This window comes from Erpetoichthys calabaricus, chromosome 3 (assembly GCF_900747795.2).
Source record: "Erpetoichthys calabaricus chromosome 3, fErpCal1.3, whole genome shotgun sequence".
NCBI classification, from domain to species: Eukaryota; Metazoa; Chordata; class Cladistia; order Polypteriformes; family Polypteridae; genus Erpetoichthys; species Erpetoichthys calabaricus.
Window position 1 is genome coordinate 89,785,940 of NC_041396.2, and position 27,827 is coordinate 89,813,766.

General features: G+C 36.2%; 1 protein-coding gene across 1 annotated transcript in view; it reads right to left on the reverse strand.

Moving 5' to 3' along the window:
* Positions 1 to 27,827, reverse strand: part of LOC114648204 (synaptophysin-like protein 2) — a 42,930-nt gene that overhangs the window by 5,863 nt on the left and 9,240 nt on the right. Inside the window, exons 3-5 of the mRNA XM_028797095.2 lie at positions 19,792 to 19,916; positions 19,355 to 19,550; positions 12,574 to 12,765 (exon numbers count right to left, since the gene is read on the reverse strand). Of these exons, the coding sequence (XP_028652928.1) occupies positions 12,574 to 12,765; positions 19,355 to 19,550; positions 19,792 to 19,916 (513 nt within the window). The remainder of the gene's footprint in view (positions 1 to 12,573; positions 12,766 to 19,354; positions 19,551 to 19,791; positions 19,917 to 27,827) is intronic.

Consider the following 27,827-nt stretch of genomic DNA (forward strand, 5'->3'; position numbering starts at 1 on the left):
TTGGATGGGAAGCTTCGGTACACAGCCATTTTAAGATCTCTCCAGAGATGTTCAATCGGATTCAAGTCTGGGCTCTGGCTGGGCCACTCAAGGACATTCACAGAGTTGTCCTGAAGCCACTCCTTTGATATCTTGACTGTGTGCTTAGGGTCGTTGTCCTGCTGAAAGATGAACCGTCGCCCCAGTCTGAGGTCAAGAGCGCTCTGGAGCAGGTTTTCATCCAGGATGTCTCTGTACATTACTGCAGTCATCTTTCCTTTATCCTGATTAGTCTCCCAGTTCCTGCCGCTGAAAAACATCCCCACAGCATGATGCTGCCACCACCATGCTTCAGTTTAGGAATGGTGCCTGGTTTCCTCCAAACGTGACGCCTGGCATTCACACCAAAGAGTTCAATCGTTGTCTCATCAGATCAGAGAATTTTCTTTCTCATGGTCTGAGAATTCTTCAGGTGCCTTTTGGCAAACTCCAGGCGGGCTGCCCTGTGCCTTTTACTAAGGAGTTGCTTCCGTCTGTCCACTCTACCATACAGACCTGATTGGTGGATTGCTGCAGAGATGGTTGTCCTTCTAGAAGGTTCTCCTCTTTCCACAGAGGACCTCTGGAGCTCTGACAGAGTGACCATCGGGTTCTTGGTCACCTCCCTGACTAAGGCCCTTCTCCCCCGTTCGCTCAGTTTAGATGGCCGGCCAGCTCTAGGAAGAGTCCTGGTGGTTTCGAACTTCTTCCACTTACGGATGATGGAGGCCACTGTGCTCATTGGGACCTTCAAAGCAGCAGAAATTTTTCTGTAACCTTCCCCAGATTTGTGCCTCGAGACAGTCCTGTCTCGGAGCTCTACAGACAATTCCTTTGACTTCATGCTTGGTTTGTGTTCTGACATGAACTGTCAACTGTGGGACCTTATATAGACAGGTGTGCGCCTTTCCAAATCATATCCAGCTAACTGAATTTACCACAGGTGGACTCCAATTAAGCTGCAAAAGCATCTCAAGGATGATCAGGGGAAACAGGATGCACCTGAGCTCAATTTCGAGCTTCATGGCAAAGGCTGTGAATACTTATGTACATGTGCTTTCTCAATTTTTTTATTTTTAATAAATTTGCAAAAATCTCAAGTAAACATTTCGCGTTGTCATTATGGGGTGTTGTGTGTAGAATTCTGAGGAAAAAAATGAATTTAATCCATTTTGGAATAAGGCTGTAACATAACAAAATGTGGAAAAGGTGATGCGCTGTGAATACTTTCCGGATGCACTGTACGTGTGACATTGATGATCATTAGCACCTGTTTGGTATAATTGGTTGATCATACACCTGACTATAATCCTACAAAATCCCTGACTTTGTGCAAGTGTACCTATAAGAATTGATGCTGGTTTGAAGGCAAAAGGTAGTAACACCAAATATTGATTTGATTTAGATTTTTCTTTTATTCGCTCACTTTGCATTTTGTAAATTGATAACAATAAACAATCATTATTTATATTTCTGAAAGCATTCTTTGTTTACAGCATTTTTTCACACCTGCCTAAAACTTTTGCACAGTACTGTATATATATATATATATATATATATACTGTATATTACATGAGAAATATTCAAAGGTTTTTCGGGTAATGACAGAAGCTTCGATTTACAGTGGTTGTACGCACTAATCTTGGTGCTAGAGAGCAGTGACATGTTGCATGTTGATTAACACATATAAGTAAGACTTTTACTGTACTTTGCACATGTGACAATAATGACCCTATTATTTATAGATTTATTTCTAGTGATTATTATTGTTAATACTATGTTTATGTGGTTGCTTTTCAATTTTTTTTTTCAAATTGATTGCTTTTTATTATCAAAAATGTGCAATATATGTCCACAAAAAAGTATTTCTTGGGCTCTGCCATGAGAAATGTCATGAAGATTCTTTGCTTCTAGTGATTTCTAGCAAAAGGGATGAATAAGTTTCTAGATAGACACTGATTAGCTAATTATACCAAATTAATATTATCTTAAAAGTTTTACAAAGTGTTACTACACTCCGGCATTTGAGAACCTCTCCTCTGATGAACCTTGGACACACTGGAGCACCACCTCCATTGACCTAAGATTCAATGTTTTTTTTTGAACTGATGAGTGGGTGTGAATAACAGATGAGCTATTATGTTCTGTTTATGACTGATTTCTTCAATCAGCGCTAACCAATATTACACAAGGGGGATGGGGTCCCTATAAAGTACTGATCACCACAAAGCACCAGCAAACGAATGACACTTTCCAGAGTATCGGTAGCGATGACTGTCATGATAACAGTTGTGTAGCCCTTCCAAACTGGTGGGTAGAAGGGAGAGTGAGCGACATTATAAAAGCTGCATGGCAGTTCTAAAGTTAGCATCCTGAAAAAAGGAGTACAGCCGTACAGCTTGGGGGGATATAGTCTGGGATGTCTGAATTGCTGCATTCCATAGCCTTTTACATAAGATTTCTGTATACTCTGACTCCACCAAGCCATCAGCCCATGAGCAGAGATCACCTCAGCTGACGGACATAGAGGGAGAATGTCCTGACTGCCCCAGGAACATTCAATCTGCCATTATCTATCTATATATATATATATAATTCACTAAGCCGCCAACAAGTAGCCACCCATGGAAAGCACGCAAGACAGCCACGCCCATCAACTCTAAGACCATTGGATATGACGACAACTCGCAGAGCCACGCCCACCAACTCGGACGCGACGCCTCGGAAAACATGCCGTCATTTATGTTCGTTTGTGCTACAGTCCACATGCACCTCTGAGCCACGTTGACTTTTCGGTTGCAACACACGACCGCGTGCACCATCGCAAACTGTTTTACACGCTACATACAGCAATTCGCATCCGCAACAAACATGCGTCTTCTTACATGGTTATGCAGGAGCACGGAAAACGTTTCCCCGCCCACCAACACTCCTTATTCCCCAGCCCGCGTCCACCCTCGCTCTCTAGGCATTCACACTGCCTGCTCATGTGCCCGGACGCTACAACTCACCGACCACCCCGTAAGTCGCTTTCGTCTGTGCTAGGAGTCTACATGCACCTTTCAGCCACGTTGACTTTTCATTATTCTTTTCGGTTACGACACCCGACCGCGTCCACCATCAAAAACCATGGGAAAGGAACAACGAAGCCCCGCCCAGAAACTCTACCCCTCCTCCCACCTAATAGGGAACGCACCTCAGAGCACTGCCTGCCAAATCGAACAGCTCATCAAACACATACTCACTCGCTTTGGTCTGTGCTGCGGTCCAAATCCAGCTGTGAGCCACATTGACTGTTCATTTGCCCTCCATGGCTACCACTTCAAATGTTTTTCATGGAAACAACACTTCATTCAATGTTATACAGATTCCTCCATCAGGTAACTGCACTGAATGGATCAACGTGTGTCTACCTGGTGCAGAGAGGCATGGGTAAGCCTTTGAACCCCATTCGTGATGGAAACCGGGGCTTGCAATTGTTCCCCACGAACGAGGAATTCCCAGTAAGTGCGGGTCATACGCTCGCACTGATTACATCCCTAAAAGCTACTACCATGGTCGGGTGACTTGATGGATTATATATAGAAAAGTAGCCAGAACCGCAAAGAACAATGAAAAGTCTACGTGGCTCAGAGGTGCATTTGGACTGTACCAGAGACAAAAGCGAATGAGGCGCTGTTTGAAAAATGAACAGTCAACGTGACTCACAGGTGCAAAGACGAAAACGACTCAGGTGACGAGTTGGGGGTGTATATATATGTATATATATGTGGATGTGTGTATATATATATATATATATATATATATATATATATATATATATGTATACAGTGATCCCTCGCTATATCGCGCTTCGTCTTTCGCGGCTTCACTCCATCGCGAATTTTAAATGTAAGCATATGTGAATATATATCGCGGATTTTTCACTGCTTCGCGGATGTCTGCGGTCTACAGTACGTGTGCTTCCTCAGTTGATTTGCCCATTTGAATTCAAACAAGGGACGCATTTGAATTGAAACAAGGGACGCTATTGGTGGATGGCTGAGAAGCTACCCAATCAGAGCATGCAGTTAAGTTCCTGTGTGCTGCTGATTGGCTCAGCGACGGAGTGCTGCATTAACCAGGAAGTACTAATCTCACTCATTCAGCATTAACGTGCACAAGCGCCAACAGAAGATGCAAATGATTGCAGAAAAGGTAAGTTTTGGATATGTTGAAGGAAGGAAACAGCTACACCACTGCAGGACACCATTACAGCATAAATGAGTCCACGATTCTTTTTATTTAAAAAGGAGGAAAAGCATATAAGATCTACGGCCGCAGTGTCTTTTAACCAGGGCGCAAAATGAGTTGCAAGTGGACGTTGTAAGGCAGTAGTCTGGATGGAATCTGCTTTAGGGATTTGGATTGAAGAGTGATGGAAGAAGAACAACGGCGGTGCTAAACAGTCGCCTGAAGAGGCTCCTTTAGAAGAGCTGTAACGCTATCCTTTGTTGTGCAGTAAAATTAAACTCATCGTTATTGGACAAGTCGTCATGTGTCATTGTTGGTGAGTAACCATAATTAATTATTTACGTACAGTACTTATTACATGTACATAGTTTAGTGTCACTGTACACACATTTTATTGTATACAATTTTTCTTGCATTGTACGTATTTATTGATGGTGGCCTGTCTGTCATAATGGCTGTAACATATGTGATATCGGAGATGCTCGATATCTTTAAAATAATATTTAGGTTTTACTGTATATAAACAGTGTGTTTACATACGTACATAATTTCAACGAATCTTACCTAATATCTAAGAGAATACAAAGGGTTTATGCTGTATAATTGTGCGTGAAATGTTTATAATAGTGTGGGAGAGTTTATAAGGGCTTAAAATATATAAAAATAACCACATGAACATGTGGTTTCTACTTCGCGGATTTTCTTATTTCGCGGGTGGCTCTGGAACGCAACCCCCGCGATGGAGGAGGGATTACTGTATATGTATATATATGTATATGTAGATATGTGTATATGTAGATATGTATATATATATATGTTTACATAACCTCTTTAACACACTACTTCTCTGCTGCGAAGCGCAGGTATTTTCCTAGTATGAAATAAATGGTCTGTACCTGTTACTTATATGGTACAGTAAGCATTTATGTTCTTACAAGCTGTAATAGTGAGTAGAATTATTCATGAATTCATTTATGAGTATATGATTGATTATCTGATGAGCAAACTGAGATTTTTTCCATGGACATTTTGATACTGTTCAGCATTGATCCCATAGAAGCCTACTGTATAAGGAACTTTATCATTACCGTTCTCCACGGTTACTACAAACAAGAGGGAGTGAGTAACCGTTTAAAAAAATGATCATTTTCGGGTGGAGTATTCCTTTGAGAACAAAGCCAGGAAGCACAAACTAACAAGCCATGTAGGTGAAGCGGAAACGTTTACAACTTTTTAACAGTATCCAAATGAGATGCTGGGAAAACTCAGCTCTTGGATAACAAAATAAGCTTGACAGACTGAAAGTTCTCCTCTCATTTATTAAAAATTCTTATGTTCTACGAAGGTTTAAAAAAAATAATGAATGTCAAACTTATTATTTTTCAAGTCTTATAAATATAATTTCACAAGTTATTCTACTTATGTTGTTCTTAAAAGACATGGTTTAAAATGTACCAGTATTTTAAACTACTTAAAATTACCATATGTGTGTGACAAAACTGTAAATGAATAAGATTTTGTGAATTGGAAAATTGTCCAATGGGGCTGGTGGTCAAGAAGGAGTTCACCCTATACTTGTTACAGTGATTTTTCTTTCTAAATTAAGAGTGGTTTTGGTGTGATTTTTAATTTCAACATAAACTGAACCACTTGTCTTAGGAAAAAATCATTATTGTGTTCTTGTCCACAGTGGGACATCTGTCATACATTTTACTTTTTTTCCCTAGATTTCCTAAAAGACATTTAATGTTTATACCAGGTAAACCCTGTTTGAATGCACCGATTACCGGTACTACATTTCTTTCCTCACTTTGTTTTTCATGTTAAATCCCCAGAAAAAAATAAACACTTATTTATATATAGTTTATAAGTATGTGTGTGTGACAACTGAGAATACCACTATGGAATATTTTTTATTTGGTCTCAATCATTTTTTTTAACAAATCTAACAATAAAAAGTGCAATGGTGCAAAAATCTCATCCAAATTTCATTGTGATCTAATATTTTTCAATGTCATTAACTGTTCTTATTTAAGTTTTGTTAAAGTTTATGCATTTTTACTGAATCAGTTGTTTCAGAAAGATGCTTTTATTTATAAGACAATTTGTTCCCTATTCTATGTTATATAGTTTAGTATGATACTGTATGTATTTCATTTGTAGTCCATCCATCCATCCATCCATTATCCAACCCACTATATCCTAGCTACAGGGTCACGGGGTCATTTGTAGTCACAGAAGAAATTTTATTTTTAGGACCAAGAAATTGATACTTAATTTAGTCATAGTACATTATTCTCAAAGGAATATGGACAAAAAGTCAAAAAGCGAGGAAATTAGATTTGTTAGCTAATTTAAGATACATAATAATATTCTTATACCTGCATCATATGCATGAATGCTATATGAAATAACATTGATACACTATTTTAGTATAGAAACAATGGAATTATGGGCAAAGATACGTCTACAAACATCAGTTGAGCTTTACGTCAAACTCGCACATTTTACTTTTGCTGATGATGCTGAACTACTGCTGATGTTTTTAAAATTCTATCCCTTCATCCCAGGAATGTTTTATTAGTGGAACATTAACTTATAATAAATGGTGCACCGATATCTTTCTTTAGGGCAATTTGAAGATGACCTAAAGGAAAATGGTCTTTTGCAGTATATAAAAAAATCATGTTAATATTAATAGAAAATTAGTTAAAGTTACATCCAATAAATATTTATGAATTTATTATAGATGATCAATTAAGATTTTCTAATTGAGTCCTATGGTTAAGAAATTTCAAAAAAGTAAATTTAACCTACTTAAACTGAATGACTTCAGTGTCAATGGATTCTATGGACGTCCTATATTCCGTATCTATATGTTGTGTATTCTGTCCTTTGAACTAATCTAGGTTTTTGGAATCATGTACATACAAGATAAACAAACTAAAGCATAAAATTAAAATCAACCAGGTGAAGGACTGGAATGATCAAAAAACAAAAATATCTGTGTAACAGCTACATATAGACCTTGTCCTAAAAGTTCCTGCTCATCTTCTAAATTACAAATTTAATTTCAACAGTCAGACAAGTGATTGCATATTGCTATGAGGTTGTTCAATAACTTTATAGTTTTTATTTTACATTGTACTACTTTTTTTCCTGATGTTTTCTTATTAAATAATAAAACACATAACCAACTGAATTTCCCATTCAAGGATAATAATATTCAACTTTATTGCTAGTAAAGCAACTGAAATACAAAAAAGTAGTATAAAATCCTTGTTCATGGCTTCTAAAGTTGCTGCCTCCTTGTGTACATCTCCCTTTGGTCTAAACCTCCCTCCCTCCGTACTAATTGCTGTGTGCTAAATGTATTCACGTCCAACATGCCAAAAACCCAAGCCTATGTTAAATCTCATTTGAAAAACACAAGTGCTTGCTTTTGAATTTCAGTTTGAAGACTGTATAACTGCTCTCCTAAGTCCTAACATCTGTTTCACCTAGGACTTTGTGTTTACAAGGTTTGGCCAATACTATTACTCAGTAGTTCCCAAGTTCAGGCTTGGGACACCTGTGCCAACAAAGTTTTCATTCCAAACAGTTTCAGAAATAGTGCATCATCCTTACTTTTAATCAATCTCATTGTTTGGTGAGCTATCTTTTTAGTCTCTTATTCTCAGAAATTCTGATTTATTTGTATTTTGACCAGAACTTTACATATGTAAGTTTCCTTTGCCATTTTCTTTTTAATTCATCCTTTAATATTGCACTTAATCTGTTAATTGTATCCAAATGCTGACAGCACTAAATGTTAAAAAGCAATACTTAAAGAAAAATTGTTTTAATTGTCTTTTCATTTCTTAATGAGCATACAATTGAAATGACAGTGAAATAATTGCTCTCCTGAAACATTCATGTTGTTTGCAACTTTCTCAGCATTGCTCTTTGCTAATCATCAGCCTTTGGATAAAATGAAGGGGCAAAACTCCACATAAAAGTCAGTCATTCTCCAACCTGCTATATCCTAACACAGGGTCACAGGGGTCTGCTGGTACCAATCCCAGCCAGCACAGGGCGCAAGGCAGGAACAAACCTCGGGCAGGGCGCCAGCCCACCACAGGGCACACACACACATACACACACACACACAGCACACACTAAGGACAATTTAGGATCGCCAATGCACCTAACCTGCATGTCTTTTGATCGTGGGAGGAAACCGGAGCACTTGAAGGAAACCCACGCAGACACGGGGAGAACCCAGGAAGCGAACCCAGATCTCCTTACTGCGAGGCAGCGATGCTACCACTGCGCCACCATGCCGCCCCTCCACATAAAAGTTTAAATGAAAAAGAAAATGGCAAAAGAAACAACAGCATTTGAAGCTATGACAAAGAATGTAAATAAATATTTATGATTTTGCAGGCCAGATAACCAGACAATGAGATCAATTAAAATTATGAATAACACACCAAATGTGAAATTGGTTGGAACAAAAATCTGCAACCCTCACAGGTGGACTTGAAAACCACTGCTATAACTCGCCTATCGTAATATAAGCCTGGAAAATCATAGTGGTAGCCAATTTTCCCTCCATTTATTTTATATCAACACTAAGCCTAAAAGAGAAATTTCCATACAGAGAAGAAAATTACATTTTGAAAATGTGGTTTCCATCATATGTTTTAGTCACTTGAACAGTGACAAGTCTCTAACATCTTTGCATACCAAGGTAAGGTAAAGTGGCAACTGCAACGGAGATGCAGATTTTACTCAAGTGCTGGGTCAACTGGACTCGACAGAACAGTGAAGCTAAGCATGAGACCACATAAGGAAGGTCCTTTTGGAGAAAGGTATATGCCAGACCCTTGCAGTATATAGCCCTACTTGGAAATAAAAAAGTTCATTGCTAACTTGGTTAATTTTACAAGTGCCAAATATCGACTTTCTGCTCGTACATACAAAACATTAAGATTCAATTATTTAATTGTTGACCAATTACAGACATTAATTCCTTAGTACCAGGAACGTATCAAACTGCATTAGCAATTTAAAAGCAGGGTGCATTGCTTTAAAATGCAACATTGCCACATTTTTTTGTATTATAGAACAATTTTGACAAAAACAGGCCATTTAGCCCAACAAGCCAACAAGATCGCCAATTTCATTAAATCAAGATAAATAATATAGAAAGCCTCTTTGATCAAATGCTTGTGCTGCTCTCTCAGAAGTCTCACATATTAGTGAAACATGATCTCCCCATCTAAAATTCCAAAACCAGAGCATCAGACTTGGTCTTTTACTACCGCTTTAATGATCACAGAGTTAAAAACTGCATTAGTTAGTAGTAATTTAAGCTATGCTTAGAGATGCTTTCATTTCTATTATTTAATTTGTTTTGTTCAGGCATTTTTTGGATTTTTCTTTGCAATTGTTAACTGTTTCTTTTAATTTCTTTTAAACTTTGAGCTACACTTTCTGTATAAAAAATCCTTTAAAAATAAATGTTGTTGTTCAACCAATGCTGACCATTCATGAATACTCCTTGCCATGTGGTGCTCAGTCTTTTCCTTAGTAATTGCTTCCATTAATTAACTTGTGATGCATGTCAAGCTTACTGATCTACAGTTACTTGGATTAAGCTGATCTCCCCTTTAAGGAAATGGGACAATTTTTGTTATTTTCTGGTCCTCAGGAATTTCCCCAGTGTGTAGTGATTTTTGAAAAAAATACATCACATGTTTATAAAAGTAATCACTCTAGAAAAAAATGTATCTGGTACTGGCAATTTGTTTGATTTCAGCCTGCTTAATCTAATGCTAAGTCCTCATTACTAAATAGCTTTTTAAAATGAAAATAATCTCTGTCCACACTTTCCACATTGTTTACAAAAGTATCACTGCCCAGGCTAAAACAACTGAAAACTTAAATGTCAAATCTGCTTGCCGACATGGTGAAAACAGGAAATGGAAGTGTCCTCCTCAAATGGATGGTTACACTGTCAGCCATGGGATTTATTGGAAGACTGAAGTGACAGATGAATTATCTGTCTTATATGCATGTATGCAGCATTCAAACTATACAATCAGCAAAAGATGCATACAGGAAAGCAACACAACAAGTGCCATGGAAAGCAACTTCATTATATTTGCAATGTTAGAAAAAACATTTTCTTTTGTGAACTGAGAACAATCAGGGAATGTGACATTATGACAGGGTCTAATCTGGGAAGGGTTATGTAAAAAGCATAAACAAATCAGAGCAAGGTTAGAGTATGGGTTTTCAAAAGTCTTAAGTTTTCACAAATCTACATTCCAGCATTGAGTCGATGTTTTCACAAATACACAGCTCTAGAGTGTTTTTAAAGGTCTCTGTATTCTGGAGTTATATATGCCAGGGTAGTGTGGACAAAATACAAAATTGGAGACTAATGTCTGTGTTTTTAAATAAAAACATGGTAGCATGTACACTGCTTAAGAAGCACTTTCTCCCTCTCTCCAATTTCCAAACCCATAAGTACTTCCTATGATTACAATACCTGTTTAAATACCCTCTTTCCCCTTCCGCTGCACCAATGCTTGACACTTTGTACGCGATGTGCCTGATTTAAGTAGCATTCTTTTGCTTCATTATTTATAGGGAAATGCACTCACTTATTAACAAAAACAAAGACAGTTTATTATGAAATTTACAGTTTAACTGATTCTCCTGCACAGTGCTAAATTATGCCTGCCACTACCACCACTTCATCTGCACACAATGCCAATGCACACGTACCTTTCACCTTTAAATTTACAACATGGTTTGCTCATGGGCTGCTGAAAAAACTACAGAAAACTCTTCTGCAGGGGAATAAAATCTGTAAAAAGCACTGTCCAGCACGTTAGCAGTTAACAAAAATAAAGTTTATAAGAGCAAATGCTCTATTTTATTCAAAATATGCAACAATCTGATCTCAGGACAATTTCCCAAATAAGGATGCCATCAGCACACTGTATATGCCCTGGACATGTAAATTCTCTTATTTGTGAAGAGAATTTTTATTTAATGAGAAGGCTCAGCAACACCCTAACTCCCTTAGATGACAGAGGCGAGTCTGGATGTTACTATCTATGTTCATCAACTTGCTTGGCTGCACAGTGCAGTCTGTCCTTACTGACTAACTTACTAAAGTTATTTTGCAGACATTTATACTGCCATGTCAGATATCTACATGAAAAATGGCTTGTCACTGGATGAGCCTGTTAACCATCTTACAAGCGTATTCTGAAAATGTAACATTCCTGAAAAATGTGTCCAGCATCTTGAAGAATTCATTTTGTTCTGAAGGATAAAGGAGGTGTAACATGCTACTAAATAGGTGTACCTAATAAACTAGCAACTCAGTGTATTTCTACCATGATATTCTGGATGCTTATGTATGCCTTAAAACCTCATATTTCCTTATCTATGCACTTAATTAATGCAGAATTATGTTACACAGCTTATTTTTTGCAGCCATAACAAAATGGCAGTGTATGGTATGAATCACACATAATGGTGCAGAATAAAAGGTTAAAATAAAGCTATATTTAGTTTTAGAAGATTGGACTGTTACAAGATGCAAAATTTTAATACAATAATCCTGCATTTTTAAGCTTCTAGATCCTGTGGCAACCTGCTAGTTTTTTTCTGATGGTGCGGTCTATGAATAGATCTATACTGAAAACAGTTTCTTTGACTGAATGTTGAAAAGGGTGACACTTTATACAGACAAGAGATATTTACTTTTTTGTACAATAAGCCATAAAGGCCATTAGATGGCACATCAAAATTAAAAAAAATAATAAATTCATTGCAAGACCAACTTTCAGATTCTGCTAAAATTTGCACTTTGTTACTAATTATTACTCAGATTTTAAGACAAAATCAAATGCAAAATTGCACTGTTAGAGAACTGAGCAAGGATGACAGCACCAACAATTGAAAACTTCATAATTGGCTTCTACTTCAAATAGGTAAAATATCCAAATAATTAGCTTCATTCCAAAAACAAATGTTTGTGACTGATGGGTCAGTATAGCCTAGTGCTACAAGCATGCCAACTCACAATTGTTTTAACTGGATTTTTCATTAAAAACACAATAATATACATAATCATACTATATACTATACAATACATACACATACTGTATATATGCAAACATAACACATTGTTTTGCTAAATCAACATACATGTTACTTTAATGGCTTTTTTTTGTAATTTTTTTATTAAAAGAAAAGCCAGAAGAAGTGGATGGGATCAATGGGATGTTGCCTTTTTGCCTTAATTGAGTAACTCACCACTGACACGTTGAGCTTTCCCATGGAGGGTAAGGCACCTGGAGTGCAACTATTTGGCACATCTTTGCAAAATGTTACGGTTGACAGGATATATACAGGGCTTGTACTCTTCTTGACATTGGATAATCCCTCTGCCCAGGCAGAAGAAGAAACCAGCCACATAAATGCAAAGAAAACAGTCAACACAAAATCCTGTGAGAAACAGAGAGAGAGAGAGAATGCTTACATTAGTCTGATTTGCAAAACTTTCATTTATTTATCCATTGTCAAACTTCTTCGATTCAAATTCAAAGTGACAGAAGACATGAGCATATCCCTTCAGTATCATGTTTAAAGAACAAACTAGCTCTTAACATTGAACCAATGCATCATAGGGCAACATCATGCACACACCAAATTCACCCATGTGAGCCAGTTCAGTTTCCAATTAACCTGGACATCTTTGTGATGTGTGAATTAAACAAAATAAGCAATATACTGACCACTATTTATTGTTACATGTCAAATTTTGCACTGAAATTATTAAAAAAAAAAAATTCCAAGGTTGGAAGCAACACAGTTTAATAGGTCACTGTATTCAATGATCATGTGATTCGACCCACAGTTATTAAAATGAAGCTCAAATTTACAAAAAAACTATACAGCCTTTTCACGTTCAGTGTGTAGGAAGAAAATAATAATAATAATTACACTGTAGATATTTCGCAGCCTTCAAATAATGAAACAAAGTTGTCAAATTTCCTAATTTTTATTTTAAACTGATCCCTCAACTAGAATGTAATTTTGGCTACAACCACATCTGCTGTTATGTAGTACAATTGTAAGGTAAACTGCTTCCTGTAGCAATTTTTTGGTGTACCCAATGAAACAGACAGGTCATCTGCAGTGTGATCAGAAAATCTCTCCATAACTGTCACACCACTGCCGTGCTTTTAAAGCAAGTGTCACAAGCGTTTGTAACCTCTATGCTCAAACAACGGCAACATTTTTTTTAAAACTGTAACATTTTACAGGGAACTGATGGCACATAAATTACAACCCACAATTGTACTTGTTATGTTATTTTCTTTTGTTTGATTGATTTATGTTATAATGTTGTATTTTCAAATAAATTGAATAAAAACAGCAAAATTATAATTTTCAACACATACTATTTTTAAATTCTCAATAAACTGTATGTGACCCTCACCAGGAAGCACAAATGGGAATGTGAGATAGTTGAATATACTGTAAAATTCTAGTGACACCATTCTCAGTGAATCAGCCTCCAGCAGCGATACACAGCTGTACACAAAACTTTCATTCTTTTCTCATAGCTTTTTGAGCAATCTGATAGCTCAAACTGGTCTGCTGTCCCAAATTTTCCATTTGATTTTTAATATACTTTGTACAACAGTCTTGATCAAAAGGTACTGCTTACCTTCCTTTAAAAAGGCTACACATCTACAAGCATCAAGCACAAACACCAATAACATGTTGTAACAAACAAAATGACGTGCACCAGTTTAATGGGAAATAATTTTATTTGCCTGGAAATGGGCCATCTTGGCTTCTGGGATAGGCTTCAGATGCCCATGTTGTTCTGGTTGGTGGAGAAAAAAAAATGCAGAGATTTCCTACAATACTGGATACCATCCCCAATATAAAGTATCTCATCTCACTATGTATATGCAAATATCCCAAAATCCATATCTGAAATCTGCATTAGAGATGCTCAACCTGCAGAAGCAATGCGACACACCAGCAGTACTATTATTTTCTTTTTTTGGACAGCAAAACAATGAAATAGAGCAATCAGAGAACACCAGCACTGGTTAAATTATATCAAGCACTAGCAATTAAAGCATTAGTCTAAAAATAAGCATAAAGGATACACAAATATTATGACATTAAACAACCCTTAGGCATCACCTACAATTCCCGAATGAAGCAATAAGGACACAGTTTTGTCCACACTACTCAAGCTATCCAAAACTCTGAAAATCTATTTAATTGCATTGCAAATTTCTAAATGATCACTGGATGGATTCTTCCCTTCATCACAGCTGCAGTACTTTAGGAAGAACTGTCCAAAAAAAAAAAAAAAAAAAAATTGACACTGTGCTATTAGTGATCTTAGGTAAGAATAATAAAAAAATGAGTGACTTTGATGGTGGATATTATTTCAAAGCCAAACCTCGCCTTTGTAGTTTGCACTCATTTATGGTTTCAAGTCAAGGCAAAAACTGCAGACTTCAAATGAAAGTGACAACTAAAAAACCAAGCCCTTCACAAAAACAGGACTCTCACTGTGCATAAACAGATATAAAAATGGATTATGGAACGGATTGTTATGAAGATATTGGTGTCCTGAGGAATTCAATGTCCATTTAAATTTAGAACATGCACATAAAGCCAGAAATATTATTGATCTCTTTGTGCTCATGCACCTTTACTCGTCATTTGATGACCTGTGCCAAACAGCATTATGCTCTTTGACAACGTGCATGCACAGCCAATTCTTCTGCTTTTTGCTCCAAAAGTCTGCATTCTGGGTTACACGTGTATGTTGCAGTTTATCATCATTTTAACAGGGTGCTTTTTCCTTGAAAATTTACAGTAAAACACCATGTGTGAGAAAGAGTTCAGTTGTACCTTCAACCAGTTTGATATGCATACTGTGCTCTATTAGCAACTTAAATTCACTCATCTTATTAACAAACTAATATTTAAAATATGATGCTAGCATAGTAAAACAGCAATGATAGTAATAATACTATATATTTATAAAAACATGAATAATAATACATTTATTGACACCTGAAAACTCTTTGTATCGATATTTACAAGAAAAATTAATAAAATAAATATCCTCATCCACCTACACGGACTCTTAAACATTTAGTCCAGTAGTTTTCTCACCTATTATGTTGGGGCATTTAGTAGAATTTGGAAGTCCTTATAGAGACTACAACAGAAAAAGTTTGAAAAGCACTGCTGTAGACTATAGTATTATTTACAGAAAACTATACTACTAAATCTGTATTGCTTGAATTTTAACAGACTTGTGAATACATGAGAATGTCAGAGGCTTTTGAACAAGTACACTACCTCAAGAACAGTATTCATTCATAGACAATTTTAAAATTATCAGTAATTTACAGAAGACAGCAATACTGTTCCATTTTTTAAAATGATTTTTGTATTTGTTATTTTCAGCTTTTTGAGGTATCTCCGAAATGTTTTATCCTGGAATGTCCATGGCCTCAGTTCCCCATAGCATAGAGCCAGTTGTTCAGACACTACAATGTAATACAATTGATTTTTTTCTCCATCTGGAAATCCATCTAAACAAACAAGATGTAGAAAGTTGTTGAAATAAGCATTACCAGCTAGTGCATTTTTTTCTGCATCTAACAAAACCTGCTACAATGTCATCTTCCTAAAATACAAACTTCATATCAGAATACTTACTCCACATGGGTGGTGTTCATTAGGGCAGTAGAGTATTTGTCGTGGGTAAACTAACTTTGTAAGTTTATCATTGGATCCATATATGCACCCATTTCCTTTTCCTACATTTTACTCTTCCTTACTAAACAAAATACTTAACTTTCCAATTTTTCAATTGTGTCTTGGAATCAATACTACCCCTGTTAAACTATACATCTTAATTTGGATTGGTCCAATAATGTATTTTCCTCTTGTTTTAAATCAGCTATCAAGGCCCTGCAATTGTTCTCTGCTGATCTCTCACTAAGCGAATGCTTTCACTTGCTTAACCCTTCCTCCGGGCAATATACCTTCTTCTCTAATTACCATAAATCTCTCTCTCTCAAATTCAGTATGTTATTATTAAACATAGTTTAAAACGCATATTACCTGGTGCTACAGTTGCTTAATTGTAGTTCTAATATAATACAACTCTGCTTTACCTCACTGAATATGTGCACCCCAAAGTGGTGCTTCAATGCCACCGTATTGAGTAACATTCAGTTTTTCACTTAACTAAAATACATGTTACAAAAATTTATTTCAATCCACTACACATTCTTCTTTTACATGGGAAGCTGTCAAAGGTTTTACAGTACACTGAATTGCTCCATTAGTTTTGCTAATAAATTGGCAAATGAAAGATAACAAAACTTTCACAATTAAAATATAAATTATTGAAATTATTGAAACTGGAAATATCTTAGCGTCTTGCATATTATTGTAAACATAGTACAATCATTTCTGCTGTCAGAGGTGAATTGAATGCAGTTTGAAAACCGAATTTAAGTTGAGCAGTGTGTTCTTGTTATTAATTGAATGGCAAAGCACATAGCCAACATTTGGCCTAACAGCTATACAGAATCAAAAGTTTCTCTTCTATTTCTGAAATAAGAACAAGTAACAGTCAGTTCACTTTTAACAGCAAGTTTATAAATGCAGCTCAGGCTAACATTGAGCCATAATCCTATGCTTCGCATTTCAACATCATTAAATTATAGCGCCTTTCAAAAGAAAAAACACCAGAGTCCTAGGTGCCCCAATTACTGAACAAGAACTGTTCTAAACCCTATCTTTTCTAAAAAAAAATGGTAAAACCACCAGAATTGTTGGCATTCCTCTAGAAATCATCAAAAAAAATTATTTAAATGGAGAAAATACCTCACAATTCTGCACATCCTATACTACTACTTTTGTTGTTTAAGCAATCTGCTGTGTTTAAGAAAACATTTTTTTTTAAATAAAAATAAATTTTAATTATTTATGTAAATGAAAAAGAAAAAAATAAAAACACAACACTATCTTAACACCCCAAACAAAACAGTTATAACTGTTTAGTTACCTCAGTATTTTTGTTAGTTATTAAAATAAGACAAATGATCTACTGGCAAACCCCTAATAAGATCCCACAGATCTTTTGTTGGCTCCTTGTGGACCACAATTATATCTGCACTAAGTAATTTAGGAAGCTTCAGGAAATTAGCTTATTTAGAACTAATTAGAATCACTAGTTGATAATAACTGATTCTAAATAGTCCCCATTATGAAAGTAATGTATATCTATATAACCAAAGTACAGACAGTTTTAAAATTTAAATTACCTATTATTAAAAAGAATCTATTGGTTTTTATAAATGGCTAAAATTATTATTAAAACATGATAAAATTGACACAATTTGTCTTATTTTAGGCTTTTACATAAACATAAACTGAATTTCAATAATGGTGTACAGACTTTTGACAGCCTCTGTGCATTTTTGTCTCCACACATTATGTATACATACTGTATATACACACCTGCATATACCAGTACATTTATACACAACTTTTTAAAACTGAAATGATTGTACATACAGTATACATGTGATACATTATAACAGATTAATCATCCATCATGTAATCTGCATTATGTCTGCCTGTTTAGCCTGCGTTTCAAGTGAGCTTGTAACAAGTGGGTTGGTAAAGTCAAATCTTGAATAGACATTAGAACTAAAATACTGATTCAGCTACATGGGACGATGATCTGCTTTTTCTTCTCCAGAAAGAAGGCAGAAGCAACATTTAGAGATGAAGGATCATTAGCTAGAGGAATGACAATCAACTTAGCAAAATACATTCCTCTACATGAACATGCATTATCAAGAATGCACTAGAATGGCATCTCCCCTCCACTCTTCCATTCATGTGTATCTTGAATTTAATTGGATGTTCTCTGGCTCATCATTCACATTATGAGAGCATATCAAGTCCAGGCCAAATCTGGTATTGTGTGTGGGCGGAACTGACTAATATTTAATTGCTTTGACCCTATAAGGCAGTATTTCTTAAAACGTTTTTTCTTGCAGCCATTTTTGTCTTCAAGACCTTGAATCACCCCCTACATTCATCCCCATAGTCCTCCTTGGAGGAACGCCTCGGACTCTCATCCTTTTTTCCATGGAGAATTGCCACCGACAGTCATCTCATCCCCACTGGAGAATCACTGCCGCAGATCATAGTGAAGCAATGTTGTCTGCTTAAACTGTTCATGCCAACCCATAGCGAGACACTTGGTAAACCATATGCAACCCTTTCCCATTGATTACATTTGTGAATCACAACTCTGCACAACCCAAATTCAGATAATACCCAACCCAAAATGTTTTGCAAACAACAATTTAAAAACCTATGTTATAAGGGTCCCATAAACATCTCTCCTAACCAAAGTATTGCAGTAAATGAGCACCACTGCAAAGCCACCAGGTTTACTAAGTGTTGATGGAAATCAGTTTCAGAATTGATTTGATCCATATCTAAAATAGTGCAAAATAAATCTACTTCTCTGGCAAAGAAAAGACTGAATGGTTAGTTGAAAGAGGCATTTATCTTGCCTCTCCCTCTGCAAAAGCTAGTACAATTCTGAAAGAACAGAACACTGGCAGAAGTTTCACACAGCAGCTATACTCCAACACTTTCTTTTACTAAAAAAGGCTATTAATTATTAATTATTATAAAAGGCTGCTATTATTATTAATTATTATGATTCACTTTATGATCTAATAGTCACTTTTATATAGTTTTTTCCCCAGTTGTAGAAATATGAGGACAAGGTAACAATTAGCAAACCTACAGAATCTAATAATACTGAATAAGCCATCAGACAAGGATTTGGTTTAAAAAGGTAAAGAAAATAAAAACCCAAGGCCTATTGGTTTATTCCTTAAATATTAATTTACTGCTGCTGATAGATTTCCTCAACTGTATTTGGCATCAGTTGTACAAGTTGTGCTCAGGAAGAAGAAAAAAAAAGCAGATGTGCTTGTGTACTCACTACGATGGCCCATTGACTGTTCTCGTGATACATATGTTGGTAGCCCAAATAGACTACCAGCATGACGGTGCAGAAGAGAAATGCAAGCACTCCTATGGTGACATAAAACTCTGCAGATGAGGAAAAATTTCCAACCAGGTGCACCGTCTCTTTGGTTGAGTTTAAGCAGTTCACGACAAATGAAATCTGGTTCAGCCTACAAGAGAGCAGAAGGGGCAGTCAACTTCAGACAACTCACTCATTAAGCTCAGGCAATGATCTGTCTCATACTACATCACTGAATATACCTGATCTCCAAGTGGAGGTTCCATATTCACTAACTCGCTAATTTATGGGGTCCCTAGTATCAAACAAGTTAAAGCAAATGGCATGTTATTTGTTAACCCAGCTAAACAGGTTTGTGTACATGCTCTGTCACCTCTGTCTGGGATACTCACCTGAACGGATAAAAGAATTGGAGGTTTATATTCTGAGCCTTAGGTGTTGTGCCAGAGCAGTTAATAAGAATATCAGTCTCTCCAGAGTATCCTCCAGTGGTGGCAAAAGCAAATATTGCAAAGACCTGAAAAAATAGGGCAATGTGAAGATGAAATAGAACAGAAAAATGGGTATGTTTAGACTTATCAAAGATTCATTAACTTAAAAATTCTTAATTAGCAGATAAAAATATAAAAGCACAAAACCAAGCTTAACCTTTCAGATTTGCCTTTACCACCTAATGCTAGTTAGCATGCTAACATCAACTTTAATAAATCTAATGGTAGTCCACAAAGTATTTATTTTAATTAAGAGCTTTTTGTGTTTACTATTACAATGGGAGTATAGTAAATTATGGTCATTCACTTGAGGTTTACCATTCAGCCACACAGCCTGCAGAACTCATAAGGAAATAGGCATCCCTAGTTTGGATATGCTCACACATAGACTTATATACTTGACCGGTTTAGAGTCACTGATCAACCAGACATCATGCCATTGAATTCTCGGAGGGAAAGCTATATGAGTAGTGATAAGCGAACATTGCCAAGTTTGCTTTGCTGTGATTTCCCCTAAATCACGGAAGTGTTCACAAATATCACCCAACTCTGCAAAATGCACCAAAGTCAATAAGGAAGGACAAACTGAACCAGATTTGACTGGATTATAATGGTGCAGTCATCTTTAAGTGTCCCTGAGGGCTAGGGAAATGTCGGTCAACTATAGAGGACTGATTACTGTGGCCAAAAAGGTGACCTGAGCTGTGCCTCTGTAATGTCAAAGAAGAAAACTACACAGTAAGAGACACACAATCATAGCTTTCGTCAAAACAAAGTAGAAATGTTGAAATCGTAGTCAAAAGTCAGGAAAAATATGTAGATAATTTAAAGGCAGAAAATTCAAGGTGGCATGTCAGGACTGAAACCGCTGGCTTCTTCTATTTTTTGAAGTTGTACTAAAGGCTCTCCAAACTGTCTGTGCTGATGCTTTGTTCTTTTTCTCTATCAAAAAGATAAAAACGTGTTGTAAATAGTAATAACCCTTTCTTTACTATTTCATAGGGTCTCCTGTGTTTGGGGGTGGGGGATGTCAGGCTCCTTCAAGTTTGTTTTTATCTGCAAGTGGCTAATTATTATGCACGCACAGGGCATGTGCCTCCTTCTTTTATACTGACATGGCACTCAAAGATCGACCTGCAAATTGGAAAAAAAAAAAAAAACCTTGAACAAATTTTCTGGTTAATGACTCATAGCATTCCATTTATCAACCTGAGTTATGGTTTTAGCATTTGGTTATGGTAACAACTTGTATTTGCTTAATGGCTTTTAACATTTTAGACGGTTTTACTGTCTAGTATTTGATAATGTCGGGCCTCTTTAAAACTATCTTCACAGTTGCTCACAAACCGTGTTTATAGCTGGCAATTCAAGAAGAAAGAACACAGTCAGAAACACGCAATCGTATGTTTCATCAAAACAAAGGAGAAATGCCAAAATCATAGTCAAAAAATCAGAAAAATCTGTAGGTCTTTTAAAGGCAGAAAATTCCAAGCGGCATGTCTTTACTGAAACTTCTGGCTCGTTCTATTTTTTTGAAGTCGCACGGAAGGCTCTCCAAACTGTCTGTGCCGATGCTTTTCACTTTTTACTCTATTAAAAAAGATAGAAATGCCTTGTAAATACTAATAAATCTTTTGTTATTATTATTATTTCATAGAGTCTCCTCTGTTGGCTGCATCAGGCTCCTTCAAGGTTTGTTTTCTAATTATATTATGCTAATTAAGTTTGCATGCATAGGACACGTGCCTCCTTCTCTTATGTTGATGTGGAACTCGAAGATCGACCTGCACATTTGGCTACATGGGGCAATCCCATCAATATTGACTGTTACAGCTCCAGAATACGTAGCACTGGCCCCGCAAACCATTAGGAGGTGCTAGTATTAAAAGAAAAAAAAATAATTCAGAAAAATAATTTGACAAACAAGGACACTTTGGCGAAATTCGCTGATCAACACTGTACATTAGCACAGGAACCCTATGTACTTTCCACATAACCGACAATACTTCATTTAATACTGTGGAACACTCCAGCACAAACCTAGTTTCACACGTGTCAGGCTAACTTAGAGGCACACATTTATTTAAAAGGACACCCCTTTGATATATGGGAGAAAAACTCACGTACCAGGAGGGAATGATGCAGGCAAAAGAAGAAGAATGTGTACATTCTAAAATTGTTACATCTGAGATTTGAAACTAGTCTCCTAGGGCTCTAAGGTTATGGCACTAATCAATGTATCATCATACCACTTAGTTTTTAAAAGCGATCTTACTAAAATAAAGTAAAAGCCTGACTAGTATATTTTTGCTAGCCCATTTCATGTTTACTTTGTGCAGAATGTACAAGGCTAACAATTTCTTTTGCCATTTCATACATTAAGCCTCTCTTCTACAAGACTTTTACATATGCTCTTACTCTTACAAAAGGAAATGTTTTCCATGTAAGGATGTTCCATAAAAGCTCAGCATTTCTAGTGAGCAGTCATCACTTTTCCCTTCAATTAAATTTGACACAAAATGTGCACATTTTTTTTGCAAAACATAAAATGGATTATTTATTTGTGCTCCAAATCTGCGATTTTCTCCAAGGTCTCACTAGGTCATCCAGTTTGGATGAACTTCTCAGCGTCATGGCATATCGAAACATTATGGATGACTGGGGTCTTATTTATAATACTTGGCAAGAATGCAGGCATCAAAGTATGCATACACCAAAAAACAAAAAATGCATACACCAAAAAAATAAATAAATAAATAAAACTCAAGATAGATATGAATAAGTAGATCACTCATCACCAGCAGAGTCTGAGTGCAACAGGAACAGGAAAAAGCATATCTACGCTCCCCAATTTTGACCTGCAAATGGCATCTGCAATTGGTTTTGCCTTGTAATTGGTTACTGTAATTGGTTTTGCAGCATTATGCAAGAGCATATAAATGTATCAGATGAAACAGCAGCAGAGGAATCAGGAAAAACACTTAACATATGCCTGTATTTCTTTTAAAGTTTCTGAATGGAAAATGTCAGTGAATAAATTTAGTACATGCTCATGTTTAAAAAAAAAATCTTCCAAGTAGCCCATGATGACCGTATCATTCTCTGTACTCCCTGTGTTGAAATCCTTTCCTTCCTGAGACAAATGAAAATATAGCCCTGCGTGTGGTAACAAGCTTCAGCTTTAGTTAACTAACATATCAGTGTTACCATTTAAGTTACCTAAACATTTATATTGGCAAAAGACCAGTATTAAATTTAAATATAAAGCTGTTAAAGAGTCTAATGTGTGCAATTTACAATATCTATCAGGTTCAAAATGGCTCCTCAAAGGAAGAGTCAAACATTAGGAGACAATAACTTAATTCAAATTATTAAAAAAAACACAACAGAGGTGTTCATTTAACACTTAAATTTGTGTTGTTCACATTCTCACTCAGCATCTGTTTCCTCATGTAACCTATGAAACAGACTGTGTACCTACAGGTATACGTTTATTCATCCATCCTTACTATTAGAGGAAAACTATTTAAAACTTGTTGTTATACCTTATTAACAATTAATTTAAAAATAAATGGTGACTTTATAAAACTACAATTTTGACAGGGAATGAAGATCAGTCTGATCAGCTAGCTCCAGTAGGAGCATCCTCAGCAGTCGTGGAATAATAGCCATACTCTGAAATATCTACAGATGACGCTTTTGAGTAAATGCTTTTAATTCAAAATGTTTAATATTAAAGGTTTAGTTTTCTTTACTAAAATAAAACTATGCTAAAATAATAATGTCTATTGATAACTGACACACTATGGTACTGCCATGTTTAATTAGACACGTAGAAGAACAAAACAAGTGTTAAGATAAGTTCGGCATTTTTCAAGTTGAAGTTACATGTCCATGATCAAGGTATACTGTATATTAATTAGAAAGACATTTCATATGGCAAAAGTAATTGCATATTTTATAAATTTAAAAAATAACTAGTATGCTCTTGTGTTTTATAATGGAGCTTATGAGTGAAAAAGCCTTAAAACTTAAACTTTTCACTTAAAATTTAAGAAAGTGTGCCGTTTGTATTTCTGCTTGCTGCTTTCATTGCAGTAGACTATATGGGTAAAGTTATTAACAACCCAAAGCTAAATTCTGTTCTTTATTTTACTTTTGCTTCTACAATTCTGTTCCTTCAGTGAATATCTTCTGCCACGGCTTGTAATAACAGTGAGATTCACACTAAAATAAGACAGCTATTTCCTGTAGTTAATGATAGCATACCATCAGTTCTGACCACAATAGCAACCTTTATTTATAAGAACAATATGTCCACTTGCACTTTCCAAGGGGTTCAGTCTCACTCCCACATGTTTTACTATATAAATTGTGTATATAAGTGCACCTCTGAACCCTCAATGGGCTATAACACCCCATCTCCTCCTCATCACCATTATTCTGTGCACATAACAAGGACTACACCAATAGCCCCCTCACCTCAGGCACTGGATAAACTAATTAATACCAGAGGACCTCCGACATTTTAGCTCAGTTCGAATTGCTCAAATGACAGAATTTTACTGACATGTTGATTCACATGGGAATTGTTTAACCTGTGTTTTTTTTTTCTACAGACTTTATATAGAAGGTGAAAATCTCCATAATTTTTGCTGAGACATGAAAAGTTACTAACACAAGTGATTCAGAGGAGACTAAAATCACAGAGGTCCTCCTGTAAAACATGGTTTACCCCGCCTCCTGGTGTAAAAATAGTTCTGTCCAAATAGGGCTTTATTATATCAATAAATGTGAACTGAACTGATTACACTGCATTGTATTTTTAATAAAAGCCTTAGAATTTTTAATTATTTCTGTAGCATGTCATGTGCACAAACAATAAAAAAAAATACTCAGAAAATGAAAAAGGTGTGTGATAAAGTGGATTGATGAGTCACAAACCAGTTATCGAATTTTTGAATGCATGGTAAGTTGCTTTTGCAGAGGACTTGGTAATATAAGAACCAAGAAAAACATTTTTGAGTGAGTAAACTCACTAACACTAATTAATTTGTAAATACTCATGGAAAACATGCAAACATCATGTAGACCCTGGTGCTCTGTGGGAGGAATGACAACTCAGATCTACCAATCTGTCTTTGTTAAAAGACCTGTACTAAACTTACTAAACTTAAATCTGTTTAAATTTAGGCAAATCTGCAGTTGCTAAATTGTCCCTAGTGTGTGTGTGTGTATGTGTGTTCACCCTGTGACAGACTGATGCCCTGTCCAAAGATTGTCTCTGCCTTGCACCCAATGCTTCCTGAGATAAACTCCAGCTGTTCCACGACCCTACCCTGGATAACCGAGTTAAGAAGATGGATGGATGCCTATAACATCTGCTCAGCTCTTGTCACTTGAGTGCATGCTACATGCCTGCTCAATGTCCTCTCTCACCAAAGCACACACTCACATTAGCAATCCAGCAGCAGCAGGCAATATCTTTAGAAATAACAAAATAATTGTCTAGTTGGCTATAGAACAGAGACAGCAATTCATATCTGGGCATTGTTAACATTCAGTTATCAATAACTGTGCTTGCTGATGGCTTTGTAAGATGAATCCACGCCCCTGGCTTTGACGGGTAACCAGAGAAGAAAACAAGCAGCGAAGTGAAGTGCACAGACAGCCTCCTTACAAAATGGCCGAATCTCGCAACAATGTTTTGCCTTTTTCCACTTTAAGACATGGATAAGCTATTTTGCAACGTGTGTAATCTGAAGACGCAGATCAAAACTTGTTTTGGCTTGAAAAAAAAAGGACATATTTGGTAAGTTTTAAGGATATTTTTTTCTCTCACCATGGAACCCCAGTATCCATATGCTCCATCATAAGCTAGTTATTTTTTTTTTAAGTTTATAAAAATATGCTTCACCTTAGAATGCAACTTCATGTGCCAAATTAATATTAACCATGATTGTGAATTGTGCTGGTCAAAGCCCATACAGAGGCCTAGGCATGGGTTATTACCACGTGGTGAATGGAGCCTGCATCCCTTGAGTTACCAAAATGGCACACCTTGGTGTCCAATACTTGGATGGGAGAGGGGGCAGAAAGGATAAGCAGCGCCCACAGTGTCCAAGACACAGACCCCTTAACTTTCATAAATGGCACCCCACAGGTGACAGTTCCCTATGCAGCCGCCAATGTCACTTAATAGACTGAACATCTCCAATTAAGAAGAAATAACTTCAGCTTGAAAAACACTGAACTTATACTTCAGTGAAAAATGTATTAATGCACCAAAAATATGAGAGGATTTCAGTTTATGTATAGACAAACCTGGGGCACTGGCTAATTTTCTGGTGTAGAGGTCAGCTTCAATACTTGTGGATCTCCCCAGTATTAAAATTTATAATTTCATCATCCCTTTGAAAATCTTGACTGCTATTTACATCTATGAGTTTAAAACAAAATATATCAGATGTTTTTGCACTCACAAAGTGCAATACAAAATACAGAATATATGAAAATACTAAATTATTTTTCATTTCAAGTATAAACGTAGGAGGGCAGGGATAGAAAACAAACTGGTCAAAGTTTGAGGAGACTCCAGGATAAACTAGTAAGTGTGAAAGGTGTATAAAGTCAAGGTCAGATCATGCAGCATCAGGTTAAAACTTGTGAATCCTAGCATCTTAAGCAAGAATGGAGCAGTCACTGACCCACTTAAGGCAGATCAAGATTGGAAAAGAGCAAGTTATGGGCTTCACAATTATGAAACTGTTTGCCACAGTTAAGACAGGAAGCCAAAAATAACAGAAGCTCAGTGTGAAATCCAGTCATGGAGACATAAAAGAGAAGCACAACTCAACAGAATAATAGGGGTTGAGCTATATCCTGTTGATATGCTTGAAGATAACAATTCCAAAATAAAGCACGAGTCAAACAGAGAGTGAATCCGCTATAGCAGCACCATGTCTTGAAAGACGGATATTTCTGCTTGTTCTATTAAAACAAACAGAAGGAGAGGCAGAAAAAGAGCCACCTAAGCAACAAGGACTTCCTGCTGTAAAAAGCCAAAGATGAGCACCTCGTCAAAACAAAACCTAAATGTAAACTTTAATTTATCTTTAGATATTAATGCATAGTTTCTGATCAGAATTTTAGAAAGCTAACTGAAAAAGAGAAATTACATTTTTTTTTTGTTAATGGTACTCTTATTGCAGGGCAATTGCTTCCTTGAGCTGAAGGTGATGCATTATTGTAGAGTAAACTATCACCTACCCCATAGAAACAAATCAATAAGTCAAAGTTAGTATTAGCTAATTAAGGAGTAAAAGAATAGTATATCAAATTTAATAATTAGAAATTAAAGGGAAAGGGGATAAAGTTGCTTTCTGACGTCACCTACTGTATAAAATTAAAACCAGACTGACAAAATCGTCACATCCAGGAGGAGGTAATTTTTGTTTTTTGGATTTTTGTTTATCATTGGCTGAGCTTTCAAAGTAGCGATTTCCTTTTTAATATATGGCATAGCTTATGGAAACAGTAGTATTTCAGCAGTGACATTAAGTTTATTGGATTAACAGAAAATATTCAATATGCATCATAGCAAAATTAGATAGGTGCATAAATTTGGACACCCCAACAGAGATATTACATCAATACTTAGTTGAGCCTCCATTTGCAAACATAACAGCCTCTAGACGCCTCCTATAGCCTTTGATCAGTGTCTGGATTCTGGATGGTGGTATTTTTGACCATTCTTCCATACAAAATCTCTCCACTTTAGTTAAATTTGATGGCTGCCGAGCATGGACAGCCTGCTTCAAATCATCCCATAGATTTTCGATGATATTCAAGTCAGGGGACTGTGATGGCCATTCCAGAACATTGTACTTTTCCCACTGCATGAATGCTTTTGTAGATTTCGAACTGTGTTTTGGGTC